Source organism: Amphiprion ocellaris, chromosome 10, assembly GCF_022539595.1.
Source record: "Amphiprion ocellaris isolate individual 3 ecotype Okinawa chromosome 10, ASM2253959v1, whole genome shotgun sequence".
Classification (NCBI taxonomy): Eukaryota; Metazoa; Chordata; class Actinopteri; family Pomacentridae; genus Amphiprion; species Amphiprion ocellaris.
Window position 1 is genome coordinate 24,454,522 of NC_072775.1, and position 15,968 is coordinate 24,470,489.

At 40.0% G+C, this 15,968-nt stretch overlaps 1 protein-coding gene across 9 annotated transcripts in view; it reads right to left on the reverse strand.

Moving 5' to 3' along the window:
• LOC111576970 (protein tyrosine phosphatase receptor type M) overlaps positions 1-15,968 on the reverse strand; it is a 178,745-nt gene that overhangs the window by 36,948 nt on the left and 125,829 nt on the right. For 6 of the 9 annotated variants that reach the window (XM_055014635.1, XM_055014637.1, XM_055014636.1 and 3 more), the window contains 5 exons: positions 12,141-12,358; positions 8,214-8,294; positions 7,566-7,592; positions 4,419-4,612; positions 246-333 (listed from right to left, as the gene is read on the reverse strand). In XM_055014635.1, coding sequence (XP_054870610.1) covers positions 246-333; positions 4,419-4,612; positions 7,566-7,592; positions 8,214-8,294; positions 12,141-12,358 — 608 coding nt within the window. The remainder of the gene's footprint in view (positions 1-245; positions 334-4,418; positions 4,613-7,565; positions 7,593-8,213; positions 8,295-12,140; positions 12,359-15,968) is intronic. The other 3 variants (XM_035954125.2, XM_023282971.3, XM_023282974.3) reach the window with 1 other exon arrangement.

Sequence of the window (15,968 nt, forward strand, 5' to 3'; positions counted from 1 at the left end):
TCTAATAGTGCTACATGTTATGTGCCATATCCTGCACGGCTTATTTTTTCATATATGAAGAGACAGTACGGGAAGATGAATATAAAAGTAGACTGGAAAGGTCAAAGTTGGTGTCGTTGGCTGATAATATAACTCTGTTTGAGCAGCTTATAGTTATCCATTTACAAGCCTGGCCAATAAATCAGCTTGAAGAATGGGAACACACACAAAAATTCATGAGCGCTGAGGAGGTGCTTTGTACACACATGCAATAATATTCCCATATCGGTTCTTCATGCGGTTCTCATCCTTCTTGGCAGAGTCCCATGGTGCAGACTGTCCTTCAAAAAAGCTCTGAAAAGAGAGAAAACAGAACAGAGAGGGGGGATGAAATATGGTGTCATGTGTGAGCACTCTAAATGATAACCAGGCTAAAGAATACAGTCTTCCTCTTTCAGCACTTCAAAAAAAAAGAAAAAAAAAAAGGAAAGGAACACTGGCAGTAGAGAGGAAAACACATAGAGAGATACATTCACATCATTATTAGACATGAAATACAGGGAGGATGGTGGATCCCGGGGAGCTGTGTCAAACAGCGAGTGCCATTAGGGCAGAGGCAGCGGGTGTCACACTCAAACCTCCCCCCTATGCCGCTGTGCTGGGCAGAGCAACTGCAGCGGCTGTCTGTCTGCTTCATCTGAAGGACTCAATCAGCTCGTTGTGGGGAAAAATAAAGCCAGCTCATCATCTCCAGATCAAAACCGCTCTGCTCAGATTACCCTCATGAAATATTTATCATCTCTCGCTGGGGAGATTTCCATTCTGATGGCACACCAGGCACAATTAAGCCAAATTATGAAAATACATCTCCACTGCCAGTCTACCGCTGTTCAGCAGGGGCGGGGTGGGGTTGGCTCCAAGCAGACGAGTCTGGACAAAAATATGCTACTGTTCTGTCTTTTTGATAGTGAACTAATGCACATCTGAAAAGTCAGCTAATACATTAGGGGGCAGACTGTCTGCAAATAAAGATTCAAGAACATTTACTGGAGGCTGAAGAGACTGTTTGAGAGTTCCTTTTAGTATGTAGTAGGAAGCACTGTCTTCAATCATCACTCTTCTAGAACTCGATGGATCCATTCATCCCAGTGCTACGACAGGAAGCAGGACGTTTGTGGAGCATATAAAGACATTTCAGACACCACACAAGGACATATTCCTGTATGAAGTCCCAAGGATTAGTGATTTCACTGAGAAATAGCTTTAATATGCTAAAAATATGTCACATCCTTCGAGTGAAGATGGAAGCATGTCTCAGAGATGGATTATATAGGCCTGTCTTCCACTGGCAGTACGTCTTGAACAAATGGACAGGCCAATGCTGTTGTCTCTGTCACTCTGAAGGATACAGGTCTAATATCAAGCATCTGAAGACAAATCATCCTCAAGCTGAAAGGCGTTATCTCTCAACAACTCTAAAATAGCTCTTAAACTGAGTAACCCTGCTATACCTCAAGCTGTTTGAATTTGAATTCCGATGGAGTGAGTGTCTCAAGATGCAGAGATTGCACAAACGCCACACTGCACACAGTGGGACTGACTGGCTACCTGAGACTCACCAGACAGACATAGAAAAAGCTATGGTAAAAACTGTTTAGTTGCAAAGGTGTGTGATGCATTATTCTAGAATGCATTTGCAGGTAGTTTTTCACCATCTTCAAATTACTCCCACTGGCATATAGCCAGCTCAGTATGTTTTTAATTACAGGCTACCTGCTGCATTCTAAACCCAGCACAGTTTACCATAACCGCTTAACTGTAAGTGAGAAGCATCATACTTCCTCTACATATAGTCATCTTGGGGAAATCTACATAAATTGACAACAGTACACGAAATGGCAAAGTAAAAGAAACAACAACAACAAAAAGCAAGCAAGAAAATAAAATGGATGGTAACACATAGGAGTGGAATCGTTTTGTGTGTTGCTCTGTATTATTTATTCATGTACTGTGTGAGAAACGGAGACTCATTCAAACTGATTAGTGTTCATTTGTGGTTGGAGCTGAAAGAAATTCAGGATTCTCACAATAGGCTCGATGCAAAACATTTCTGTTCACTTAAAGCAAGTTGAAAGCAAGTGGAATACAATGACAACATGGCAGTTTTAATGCACCTGAAAATAGTTTTCTGTTTCCTGTTTGGTCACTCAAACAGTTTCGATGTGCAGGAGAATTTGGACATGCAAATACTTTGCTACATCTTATATTACACATGGATTTATAAAGCTTTTACAAAATATACAGTATGTTTTTTGTAAAGTGTTTAGTGTCCAATTTTCAGTCATGACATCTGCTTGGTTGTCCAAAATGGAAATTACCTTTAATATTCCATTGGTTTGGCTATGTGATAGTGAAAGGGATTAAAATATTTGGTGATGCAGCTCTTCAGGTTGTAATTAACAGGTATAATGCTGCTGGTTTGTCATTATATTTTCATCTTCCAGATTATTGACATCTTGCTTCTGTTTCTTAATTCTACTGAATATATGCTAGGTATGCGTTTGAAAAGCTTTATAAACATCAGACTTAAGTTATCGAGCATTTGTTGATCTCACAATTTCTGATCATGAAAAGAAAATTGTTTCACAGTAAACTTGTAAAGACTTGACAAAACAAAAAATGTCACTGTTCCACACATTTCGTCAGCTGAACACTGTCAAATACTTGGTTTCTGCTGGTAAATGCCCTTTTCACACTAACTCATAAATATGTGACTCTTCATTCCCACAGGGCCTTAAAAATAGGCAACGACCATTACTAATCTGTCAGGTTTGTGGTATCATTTACAGGTCTAAAGAAAAACTCACAAATAACCAAAAGTATTGGCTTACCTCGTTTATCTGATCCAAAGTTAACGTACAGAATAACAAGAAGCATGGGTCAGAAAGAGATATAGTACAGTGTAAGTCAACAGGTTTAGAGGTGCACTAGGCTCCAGTCTCATCATCAAAAATAAAAAGGGCATTAACCTTAAGACAGACTGATATAGAGAAGACAGCAGCGGGAACACAACATACAAATGAATCGCTCTAGCCAAGTGAGAATGAGCTCCATCACACACTGTAAGCACCCCTCAGGCCTTTTCTGCAACAGACTGTGGGCAACTGAGTGACAGCATGGTGAGGGGACTGGGGCCAGTCCTTCATTGTGACGTCCCTTTTGACTGTCTGTATTACATCCATGCTTTGGGGCTGTGTGAACCCAAAACCTTTATTCATAATGGATTAGGCCCAGAGGGCAGCCAACAGCACTCACACCCCTTAATGATGTGATGCTGCAGGTAGCAATGAGAGATTGCATTATTTCATTCTGCAGTCATAAGGGGTAAGTGGGGAGTTAATTACTGATAAATCTGGCCCACACATAGCAGACTGAAGTGGGGCATGGGATGAAGAGTAGGAAAGGGAAGCGAAGAGAGAACATGGGAGGTGTAGATAAGAAAATTTCAGAGGAAGAATATGAAGGTGTGATGCCAGTTAAAAAGAAAGAAAATGAGGATAGAGAAAGGTGACAGAGGAGATGATGATAAAGCGGTGGCAGCAGTATCAGTGGAAAAAGGCCAACGTGATGTCAGACTGAAGAGATACAGATTAGATATTTAAAAGGAAGGATTTAAAAAGCGTAGCTCGAAGCCAGTCTGTAACAACATGACAACGGGGTGAGGATGAGGCTGGCTGGTGTGATGCTGAGGGACAGTGAGGAGGCTGGAGTGCAGCCAAACCCTGCCAGCCACTTGCACTAATGAGAGGAAATGAGAATGATGCTCTTGTGGGGCAAAATCTTTTGTTTTAGTGTCAGTGAGAGGTATGGTGTCAGATTATGGATGCTGGTGTGTGACAACAGTCTTAAAAGAGCAGTAGATTGCCGTCACTGGAGCCTAATCGGACGTGATTCTGGTGAAGGGGGGGGGGGCACAGGCTAACACACACACAGCTCGCTGCTCCTCACACTGTTATTGGGACACATTTCTGCACTGGTCTGCTGTTGAGTCAGGACGGTAGCATTTGACACAAACACACTCACGCACGCAAAATGCACAGTCGCTGCAAACAACAAGAAACAGTTGAACAACAAAATGAATCACACCGCAAACACACTGAGACAGGGTACATTAACAATTCATCATAAAAGTGCATCTGGGAGAAACAAAACAGTTCTGCTGTGTGGTGCAAAATGGAGACAGACAGACAGAAAAAGAGAGAGACAGATACGGAGAAAGAGACATTAGGACGAACACTGTGAAGCAGGCAAAGCCTTGTGTTAGACTGATAAACATTGCCGCTCAAGAATCTCAGAGGTGATGTTACAAGTCTATCACTAGGCTTTATTTGTGCCTGCAGCCTTTATGGTGGGGGAATGTGAGCTGGGCTGCGTCCTACCTCATACTCCTCCTTGAAGCCATAGCCCTCAGCACACTTCATCTGGGTGATGTGCTGGAGGAGGTCTGCCACTCGGATGGCCGGGTGCAGCTGACCCGTCTGGTACGGCACATCGACGGGCTCCCGCTTCCTCAGGGAGTGAGTGTGGGACTGCACCAGGCTGCTGGTGTCGCTGCCCATGTTCTGACTCTCATCTGTGGGACACAAACAGAGACAGCACAAACTGGGTCAGGATGAAGGAATAGGAGCTAAACTGACACCATCAGACATCAGTAGATTGTTGTAAGATATGGGTGACATAATGCTTGAAGCAGTAAATGGTAGTTTACTGACATATAAAGCTGAGATAAGTAGTCTAGGTGTTGTCGCTCTTCAAACCACTTCATATCTCACTTACAATTGTTCTAATTACCAGATGGCATATTATCTCATTTACTGGTAAGCGTTATGTCACCACCCTCCAGATTGACAAACAACTCTCAACTAGTAATCTGTTTGTTATGGATGGTCACAACAACACAACATCATTGAGTAATAGGATGAGTCATGTGGTGGGAGGGATCAGGTCCATCTGTCTCAGTGTGGCTGGAAACTGTACTATACTGTATAGCCATTTAAATACAAGGTCCTTAAGTAACACACTTACACTACAAGCATTTAACATGGCTTCTATCACAATAACAAATGTTAGCGGCCCTCAGCTGTGAGAAACAGTAAGGATCAATCATAAAAATCCTCATGAAGATGCTGTAAAACAATAAGTTTACTTTTTGTACTGGAAGTACAGTATGCTGGTTCGGGCCGCAGCTCATATTGAGAGTCAGGCTCCATTCCAGCTCGTTTTTACTGTAATCCAGTCAGTGGCAGACATGAGGCACAGATGCTGTGGGGAGCCAGCGGATGATGGAGGGTGTCCAGAAACATGGAGAAGGAGGATGTGAGGGGGTGCGGTGGGCCACAGTGAGCATGTTGCAGCAGGCACCGTCAGAAGCATCACACAAACACAGCGTGGATTCAACCCCTGCCACCCAGACTTCCCCCCAAAAATGAAAAAAAATGAAAAATAAAAAAATCAAACCTGAAAAAAGAACCCAAGGAGGGAAGCGGAGATGGGAGGAGAATGCATGGGGTGATGCTGCCATGGGGCACTGTATGTACTTTGACCATGCTAAGCTAATGGTGGCTTGGTGGCACGCTACAGAGGGTGGTGAGATGCTAACATGTCCACTTGTCATGCAATAAATGCCCATGTCAGAAGCAGCCTCTCACTGTCGGCTTGCTTTCTGAGTAAACACCACCTCCTTCCCCCAACCCAGGGCCCACATGGGAAAACTTACCATTAATGGGCACTTTTTAGATAGCAGATACATAAGAGGTTACGTATGTAAAGAGAGAGAGAGAGAGAGGAGAAGAGACAGGAGAGAGGGGATAAGCAACAATACAGCATGAGAACCTGTTACAGTAGAGTTTTAGAGCTACGCTATCGGGCAAGATCACATGCCTTCTCAGTTCAAACTGCCTAGGTGAAAAGCCTAGTCAAGGGGGATGTTGAGTGGATGGATGGGGCAATTTCAACAGTGCAAGACAAAAATAAAAAGAACAAAACAACGGAAGTCATGAATTTCAAGGGAGAAAATAATAGTGAAATACTGATCGTCATTTTGAACAAGCTGTAATTGTTTCAGATCTGTTACTTGCATATTTTAACGATGCCAATTATTTTTTGAGTATTCTGACATTTGGATTTCTCTCTCTAATTGCTCTAATTATATTTGCATGTGCTAGTGGTGACACCTGCATTTATATTATGCTTTTTAAAAGAGTGTGTTGAAATCAAAAATGCTACCGATCCTCTATGATCTAATCAGTTTTGATCATTAACCGCAACTGATGAGACAATGCTATGACTGAATGTGTCACAACTGAAAGCATGTAACCTTTTCTGGCTGCTGTAATTTCGTGTTAATTGTTTCATGCTTTATTAAATGTGGAACTAACATAAGCAGCTGTCACAAGAGTGCTGATGAAAGACACTGCTTTAAGTTGCACTAATGTGAACAAATACACCCCAGCTGTAGGATGTGTGCTTAAAAATGCAGTGATGCTGCTTGTGGTGAAGCTGGAGTCGGGTTGCTTACTGTATCTTCCTTCTTGGCCTTGAGTATTAAATTATTACAGTTCTAGTGCCCCACTTAGTAGCTACATTTTATGCTCTGCTAGTACAAAAGCATCCGTTCATATAAGATGCTGCACTTTGGGCTGTTCTGCATATTCAACAAAGCCTGTAATAATTAACAGAAGAAACAAAGTACTGTTTATTATTCTATTTTATCACGGAACAAGATGACTAAACACTGGCAAAAAACAAAACAAAAACAAGTAGGTCAGTAGCAGTTAGCCAAAGGCAGGGGGAGCGACATTAAAAAGAATAATAGAAAAGGTTGTTGTTTTGGAGGGAGGGAGGGGAGCTAAATGCGTAGTGAGGAGAGAGGGGAGGGAGGGGAGGGCAGCCCAGCTAATGCTAGACTTTAGATGTTCAGACCGAACGCATCCTGCTTTTGGAAATTTTTGGCGAGGACGGCTAAGAGAGAGCGTTTTTTTTTGTTTGTTTTTTTTCGGTCTCCCTCTCACACTGTTTGCCTGTTGCGTCTCAGTGCAGCTGCTATGGCTTCAGCATGCTGAAGCCTTGGTTGCTGGGGCCAACTGCCCCCCCACTGCCCCCCTAGACACTCCCCCACATCCAGTCCACATGTCTGTCCATGCATATGAGAGGTCAAACACGTATGTGACATCACACGCACGACACGCAATGCGGATGGGATGGAGTGAAGCCAGCCTCAGCCCAGGAGAGCCCCTCGTTGGACGGGGTAGGGAGAGCAGAGGGAGAGAGGAGGAAGAAGGAGGGAGAGGTGGAGGAGAGGAGGAGGAGAGGAGGGAAGCAGCAGGCAGGTATGAAGGTGAGGAAGCCATTTTTAGTAAAAGAGCCAACCAAAAAACAATAATACAAAAATAAAAATCTGTGCTTTTTTTGGCCTCACAGTTAAGTCTTCAAACAAACATCTTATGAATGTAATGCACTGTAACTTCCTTCAGCAAAGAGGTCAAAATATATCATCAACTGCAATGGGAAAAGAAAATGTATCTCACCTAAGATAGCGGTTGGCACAAAGGGATCTGTTCAAACCCCCAAAACAAGTGCAGAAGTTGGAGGAGGAAAGAGAGTTGCAGTAAATGAAAGAAGCCAAGATAATTCACAAAAACAACATTAGCAAAACATAATGGACATTTTTTTGGGTTTCTGGCCAAGCAGCATGACAAGAAAGGTATCATATTTTCCAGAAAAGCTAATTATACAGTAAGTTTAGTTGATTATAAATCTAGCTGCCCTTTACTCTAATCAATGAGCCGGCATCTGATTATGTAAGACATAATTATGGATATTATTTGGGAGAAACTGAAGTCATAATTGAACAGCTAAAATCTCGGCAGTGATATAAAACATAACCAGAAACATAGTGGAGTGAAAACCCATCTAAAGGTAATTTATCTGCCTTCTCATTTGTGAAATCGTCCTTTGAATTTTCAAAGCACACATCAGGTATGTTAGGTAAATTTAAATCATACATTACAGTAGTAGTCTGTAAATTCACATTTTAAAAAAAGTCTCTTTAGAAAAATGAAATGAGTTAATAGTTATTTGAAAATGTTGCCTCTTATTAATTCATTTTTGAATTTACCAGCATCACTGCTTAGACCATACACTCAGCATATGAAGAGGAAACGCAGTATGTTTACCTGGGTAGTACGAGTTGGTGGGGATGGAAGTACTGAGAGTGTTTGCTTTTGGCAGAGTGAAGGAAGAAGGTGATGATCCAGCTACAAACAGAAAAAAGAACAGAATAAAAGGCATAAATAGTCTAGTACTGCCACTCATGGAGGAAGCTTGCAGAACTTACAATGTTCAATGTAAAAAATACACCTTTTGAGCCCTTCTCTCAAAAACAACATGCACTTTAAAGGATCACCTCAGATGTTCTCACTTAACCCATGGTAAGAGCTGCTTTGAGTACACAAAATTCCATTTACCTCCACTACAATGCAGTAACAGCAAAATTCTCAGAGACCTTGAGCAAACTGGAATAAAAACTGCTCTAGCTTTGAATGGCCAGATACCACAAGAGACAGTTTGGTTGAGCTATATAACGCACAAAGGTAAAAAAACAATCAAATGTACTAACCCTCTAGAGTTCAGGTTGATTTAGTTCAGTTTTACCTTTGCATTAATTTTTATCCTTTTAAAATGCACAAGCTGATACAGGTCTGACATCTCATTTTGTCTATTAAGCAAACATAAAGTTGAAACACGACATACAGAATTACAAAGATACACAGAAATATATTTACTCATAGTCACCTAAAATATTAGTAGAGAATAGTTCTTGGTTTTAAAATAACTGTTTCACTATTTACACATATTAAAACAGAGTTATAATGAAGCAAATAAATAAAAGCATAATACAATCAATCTGCATGTCAAGTTCTTATATTCCAACCTTCTTTTCAAAAACTCATAAAGCCTATTCATGGCTGTTAATCTCTTAAAGTATTCCACCAGCTGTCAGAATGTTGAACTGCTGATCTGGATATGCACACATTTCTGCACCTTAACCGAATTTTAGTATTTTTCATTTTAGTTTCAGTATAAAAATTATTTATTATTCCACAACATTTAACTGTTGTGCACTTTACATCACAGGCTGCTGCTATGGACACTTAATAGCTATTCAACTGCCAATTTTGCCAATTTTGTCAAATGACGTCTTAGGGATGTGTGTATGCGTGTGGGCGGGAGGGTGGGTGGGTGGTTGTGTGACTGCATAAGTCTGGTTGTTCTAAACTTATTTTCTATTTTCCTATTTTTTGCCTCTACTTTAAAGTTTTTTTTAATTGCTTTAAACTGGATCCTGGAGAAATGCTCTCTCATCTTGCCTGCACTACTGTTGTATGTACAGCTAAATGACAAGAAAGCCTGATTCAATTTGATTTGTATGAAATATTCAGTTATTTGAGATTTCAAAAATGAGTTTCATGATCCTCACACATAAATAAGATGCTGTGTGAAGTCTCAACTCCATCCATTTCTTAACAGTCCACTGCTTCCAGCAAGACATAAAACAAGAACAACAGAACGGCAAGCAGGAAACAACAGGCACGGACCCTGTTGGGGTACAGTGTGTTTGTTGCCTTTTTTACTTGGATGATAAAACCATTGAAATGTCTGTCTGTGCCATGCTAAAACACTGTAACAGAAGCCAAAGAGGCAAAAGTCACACAGCAGGCAAACAAAATCATTTTGCTAATTATACAGCAATATTTAACGCTTGCTGACACTGGCAAGCACCAACTCCTTCATGTACTGAAATGAGCAAGAGTGCATGCAATTTCCTCACTATGAATTATAACTTGTAACAGAAACTTGTTATTTCTTCTTTTAAAAGTTAACTGGTGAACAATCAACCTGCAAATCCTGTCATATATACCATTTACTCTTTATATATATATATATATATATATATATATATATATATATATATATATATATATATATATATATATATATATATATATATATATATATACACATATATATATATATATATATACATATATATACATGTATATATTTCTTGTGTGTTCCTTTATTTCTTATTATTATTATTTTTTGGTCTGGAACAGGTGCTCAAAGCATTTAACTGTGCATTATACTGTGCATAATTGTGTTTCTGATCAATAAAGGCCTTGAATATAAAATAATGAATAACTAGTTTCATCATAAAATGTCAAAAAAGTAAAAGAAAAAAGAAAAAATCTGTCGCAATCAAATTGAAAAGAGACATTTCAGTTAAATGTTGAACAATATGGTGAGATGATTTTTACAAACAGTCTTATATAAAAAGGAACTGACTCCTCTGTCAGATAAATGAACGGAAGTCAAGAAGTGCAGTATTTCCCTCTGAAAGGAAGTGCAGTGCAACTATAAAGCAGTGAACAATGGGCAAGTACACTTGAAGAACATTTAAACTAAATATATTACTGGTTAAATTTACTTCCTACTACTGCTATACCGGAATAGGACAACAGTCATACGGGAAGTAGAATAAATGTGAATTCCCCCGTGAACTGTCATCTTCTCATGCAACATCCACAGAACTGCCATTCCATGGGGGTTTGGGTTATGAGGGCAGTATGTTCATGACTTATCTGCCTGCCACAATGTTTTGAGCCAAAATGACACTACTGACAGTAATGTAAGGTCGTGGAGCGTGAGAGGGCTTTACACTGACAAGCAGAGTACAAAGTAATGCATTTAAATCATTTGCGCTGGCAGACAGAGGGTTGGATTTGAACATCTACACTAACAGACAGTTAATCAAGGTCAAAGCATCTTTGAGGCTCACGCCCTGCAGGGGTGTGGAGACAGAAGCTGCTGTGTGAGTTTTAATCTGATGGTTTGACTGGGATTATACTAGGTCAAGCCCTGGGTGCAGACTTAGCTGAGCTTTCCATCAACAAAGTATTAAGTTAACCTGGGACAGAGAAAATTAATAGATTATCACACAGGGCACATCGAGTATGTGTTGTGTGTTTCCTCCATGAATTAGGAACAACACGGGGCTAAGTTTAGGACCTCGTGACAGACTTCTTGGAACTCTAATGTTTACTGATAAGCTTTGAGGTCGGGTTTGGGATTTCAAAGTGTCTTCATTATTGATCTAAATACGAGACTCCCTCCAGACCATTAACAAGCATTTGTACAACTACTTCCACAGCTGAACAACTATAATACAGGTAACAGTGACAACACTGTTGTAGGAAAATAATAATGCTGCAGATGTAAGTTCATTTTTAGGTCATTTAAGAACATTAAATTTGAGAAATGAAAGAAATTTAAAGGGAATACATAAAAAAAGGATGAACCAATCCACTGAGGGTTCATGAAAGAAGATAGAGCCCATTGTAGAAAAAAAAATTAAACAATCTTTCTTGAAACTATATCAAAGTCTTTTAAGTCAAATGAAATGTATAGTTTTTACAACTGCTTTGAAAAGGCCATGCCCTTATTGACTTACACTAGCCCTGGCAACAACAGGCAGTTTTTCAAAAGCTACAAAATTACAGTCAAGTCCTTATTAGAGAATAAATAAAGTCTCCATTTGAAAATGGCAAAATTAGAAAAACCAAGAGATGTTAAAACAGTTCTTCATTAAAAATCCATTTCAGTGTTAATTTATGCAACAGGATGGGGTAAATGATGAAAAAAAAACTTTAAGAAAGCATTTTATTAATAGGAAAAAGTCGCACTCTTTGGTCTCACACTGAGATTTGATACCAGTTGTTCTACAAAACTTGAGATATTTTTTGTAAGGGAAGTCAAAACAAATAGACTTTAATTCCAGTTCTAGCCTCAAAGCAATGATAGATATGTTAATTCTGAAACTACGCATTTAAATATCAGAATTGGGGTTTCTATTTTTTTCTTGAACATGTCTCTAAATCACTTGAAAGACTACCAAAGCTCACACTTTCACGTTGTCCCAGGGTGAACATTTCCTGTGCAGCCAAGCTAGATTTTTGTCTCACCTGACCAAACCAAATAAATTGCTTCCATCCTGCTCTGAGTGCGTGACAGTGTAAAGAGGCAGGTAGGCTGATGTGTCTTACCTCGGCCGTTGAGAGTGAGGGCGCACTCGCTGCGGGCGTTGAGCGTCAGGGCACACTCGCTGCGGGTGTTCAGTGTGTGGTTGTGTGGGTCCATAAAAGACAGTGCCTCATCACAGTTGGTACCCTGCTCGGTGTAGCTCTTGTCCATGGAGTTGACCATCACTGTCATCTCCTGGCGGGTACTGTTCAGTGTCTCCTTACGCTTCTTGGCCAATTTCCTTCAAAGAGGAGACAAATGAAAACAAACTATCAGGCAAAACCAGCAAGGACAGTGGTTCAGTTGGTTTGATATGAAGCTGATAGGGATGACTCATATATGTAATGAGATGGCTGAGCTAATGTGCCCCGGGCTGTGGTCACATTAGGCTTCATTAGGCGCCAGATGCTTTTTCAAGTAGTGAAATATAAATCTGAGAATGTGGAAAGGTGTGACACCCTAACCCAAATACATCAGTGGCCCTGATGATTTAAAATTAGCTATAGTATTTTGGGGTGGAAGAATTAGGAGTTGTAAATGGTGAACTGAAACAGTCAACCTGCTTTTATTGACCTACTTTGAGTTGATGCGCTGGAGCCTACATGCAATCCGTCCCTGATCAAACACCATTAACGTATTGTGCACAGACACAAACAGACACGCGTACACAAATCCACATAAAGGTACACAAATACCATCAGGATCTTCTACCATAAAAGCAGTAGCAGAGCAAAATTCTCAGTAGGAATTAACATGGAATTTCAAGATGAAAAACAGACGAGAGTCAAAAATCTACCAATTATCTAAAAGCACGTAGATAATTGGCCGCTGCTCAATAAAGTCCCCACATACACAACTGTTCAAAAGTTTGGGGTCACCTGGAAATGTCCTTATTTTTTAAAAAGAAAAGCAGATAACATTAAATGAGTCAGAAATACAATCGAGACATTGTTAATGTGGTAAATGACTATTCTACCTGGAAACAGCTGATTTTTAATGGAATATCTACATAGGGGTACAGAGGAACATTTCCAGCAACCATCACTCCTGTGTTCTAATGCTACATTGTGTTAGCTAATGGTGTTGAAAGGCTCATTGATGATTAGAAAACCCTTGTGCAATTATGTTAGCATATGAATTAAAGTGTGGCTTTTTATGGAAAACATGAAGTTGTCTTGGTGACCCCAAATTTTTGAACGGTAGTGTATATGCAACAATCGGGACTTAAAGTTCTTGTGACAAGAGGTTATTGTGTGTCCTCTGGTTAAAAACACAAATCTAAGAGTAGCAAGCTTTTACTGTTTTGACTCCAGGCTCTCAAACAGTCTTCCTGTAAAACTGCTGTCTGAAAATATTACTGTACAGAGAATCCTTTCATTTGATGCTGTTCGTGGACATGGCTCCAGGAATGGCAATGCTGGCTGGTTAGGCCACCACTTTGAGTCTGATGAAATATATAGTCTCACTAAATTTTTGTAGGTCTGCTACCTTGGCCAGGTCTATCTTGTAAAAGAGATCTGTAATCTCAATGGGACTTCCTGGGTAAACTCAATGTCTGACTTTATATACTGTGCAACCATGAGGTTCCGTTTTTGTGGGTTTTAGCTGAGATTGCTCAACAACTAATGGAACACATGCAAACGCAACAACTGCCACCACAATAAAATAAATAAATAAATAAAATTTAAAACACTACTGTCAGTCCCAGCTGCACTTTGCACTTTTCTGTAAATGTTATTATGCTAACAAAGCTGTCTGTTAGCAACATTACTCAAAAACGGACTAACGGATTTGGATGAAATTTTCAGGGAAGGTCAGAAATGACACAAGGAACAATTGATTAGATTTTGGCAGTGATGCAGCTTATAATCTGGATCCACGGATTTGTTAAACATTTCTGTATCATTGTGAGATAGCGGCATGGCGTCACTGTAACTATGAATAAGTAGTTAATAACAATTGAACACTATGTCAGCTGCCTGCTGACGATCACATGATTGTGATCCTACTACAAATCAATCAACCGCTGTGGACCACAAAGTTTTTAAAGATTCCATCGGTCGGAAATTATACAACGACTGAGTAGCCTTGGAGGAGTACTGCGCTCTCTGAGTGCTTTTCTTGTTCATTTTTGTTACAGTTTTTCATATTATGTGAGAATGGTCTCTGATGTGTGACATAAGCAGTCACTGCCATGGCTGAGCATTTCCACCATGACACAGCAGTGCATCGAAGACATTCTTAAAAAACATGGATTAAGATTTCCACGGTTTCATACGTCATACATGTATCATTATTCTCCCTCAGAATCCTTTTCTGGGTCAAACACATATGGCAGAATTATTTCGATAATCTTATAGATCCACATAAATTGCACTACAGAAGAATGACAAAGAGCGTGGGTGGGAACATACTGTAGCAACTGCCATATCTGATGCCTGTCACTACTCTGTAGCTGGAGGGGAGCTAGCGGTGTAAAAATTAACTATGGCAGCCCTCACACTGATCCTCGCACTTTGTTACTCTCTGCGTGACCCCTTTGCCTATTTGAATTGCAGTCTCTCTCGCAGACAACTGCTGTCTAATGATGCACTCCTGCTGCTTTGTTTTTGCAAATCTCCTCTGTTTATTCAATTTTGTCGCTGTTTCATGCCATATGGCAACAGGCCCCCGCTGCCTTCAAACAGTCATTTGCTCTGAAGGCCGCGACGTGAGGCTAATAGTGAATCCGTTCTTCAGAAAGCAAAGTGACAAAGTAGTGACATTTTTGTCTGCTGGACCCACTTTTTGTCTTTAATCTGCAATTAGAGCTGGAAACAAAATAGCGATCTTGTCTCTTTTTTTTCTGTTCTAGCTTCATATTATAATGAGAAGGAGTTAGAATGGAAGGGGGAGCTGTATGTACCCCGGGCAAGATTAAGACTGATTCGGCACTGTGTGTGCTCGTGGAGAAGACTATTAAGAACAACTATAATCCAGGTTTTATTACTGTATCGCTGTTCTTATTTCTACATCTACTAACACTTGGATTTCTGCTTTCCTGGCCTGTGAAACAGTTGAAGAGAGAGTACTGAAGACAAACGAGGCTGCACAGACACCAGTTACAAAATGAGGAAAGCACCAGCTATACTGGGATGTTTGCAAGGCACTGTGGGTGTTAGATGAAGATTAATTGGCATACTATTCTCTCCTCATTTGTAAGAAGGGAGAATTTTATGATAGATGACTATATCACAGAGTCTGATACGCTGAGAGATAGTACAAGGAAGTGCACAGTAGTGTTGGTGTGTGTCGATAAATGTGACCATTTATTATATCCCCAGATGGTTAGCATAAAGCTGCTCGCAGAAGGATCTAGACAAAATAAATAAACAAATATATATATATATACATATATATATATATATATATATATATATATATATATATATATATATATATATATATATATATATATATATATATATATATATATATACACAGGACTGATTGCATGCAGATAGAATAAAATCACAAATTTCCTTAAACAGCATTGAATGTGCATATAAAGGGGATTAGACAGACAGATGGCAGAGGTGTTTGTAGAAGCAAAGGCTGAGCAAACACTCCAGGTAACTATATTAGGCAACTCTCATTAGAGAGATTGTCTACAGTTCAGTACATGACAGGCCTGGCATACCTAGGATCTAAGTGAGCAGAGCTACTAACTCCATGAGTTCAGCTACAACAAAGAAGAAGCTGCAAGGATTGTGTGTCTGCATGTGTTTGTCAGAATGTCTGTTCTGTGGGAGGTGACACTGCTGCAGCTACTGAAACAAAAGCTTCAAAACCTCAAGCACAGCATGGTGGGC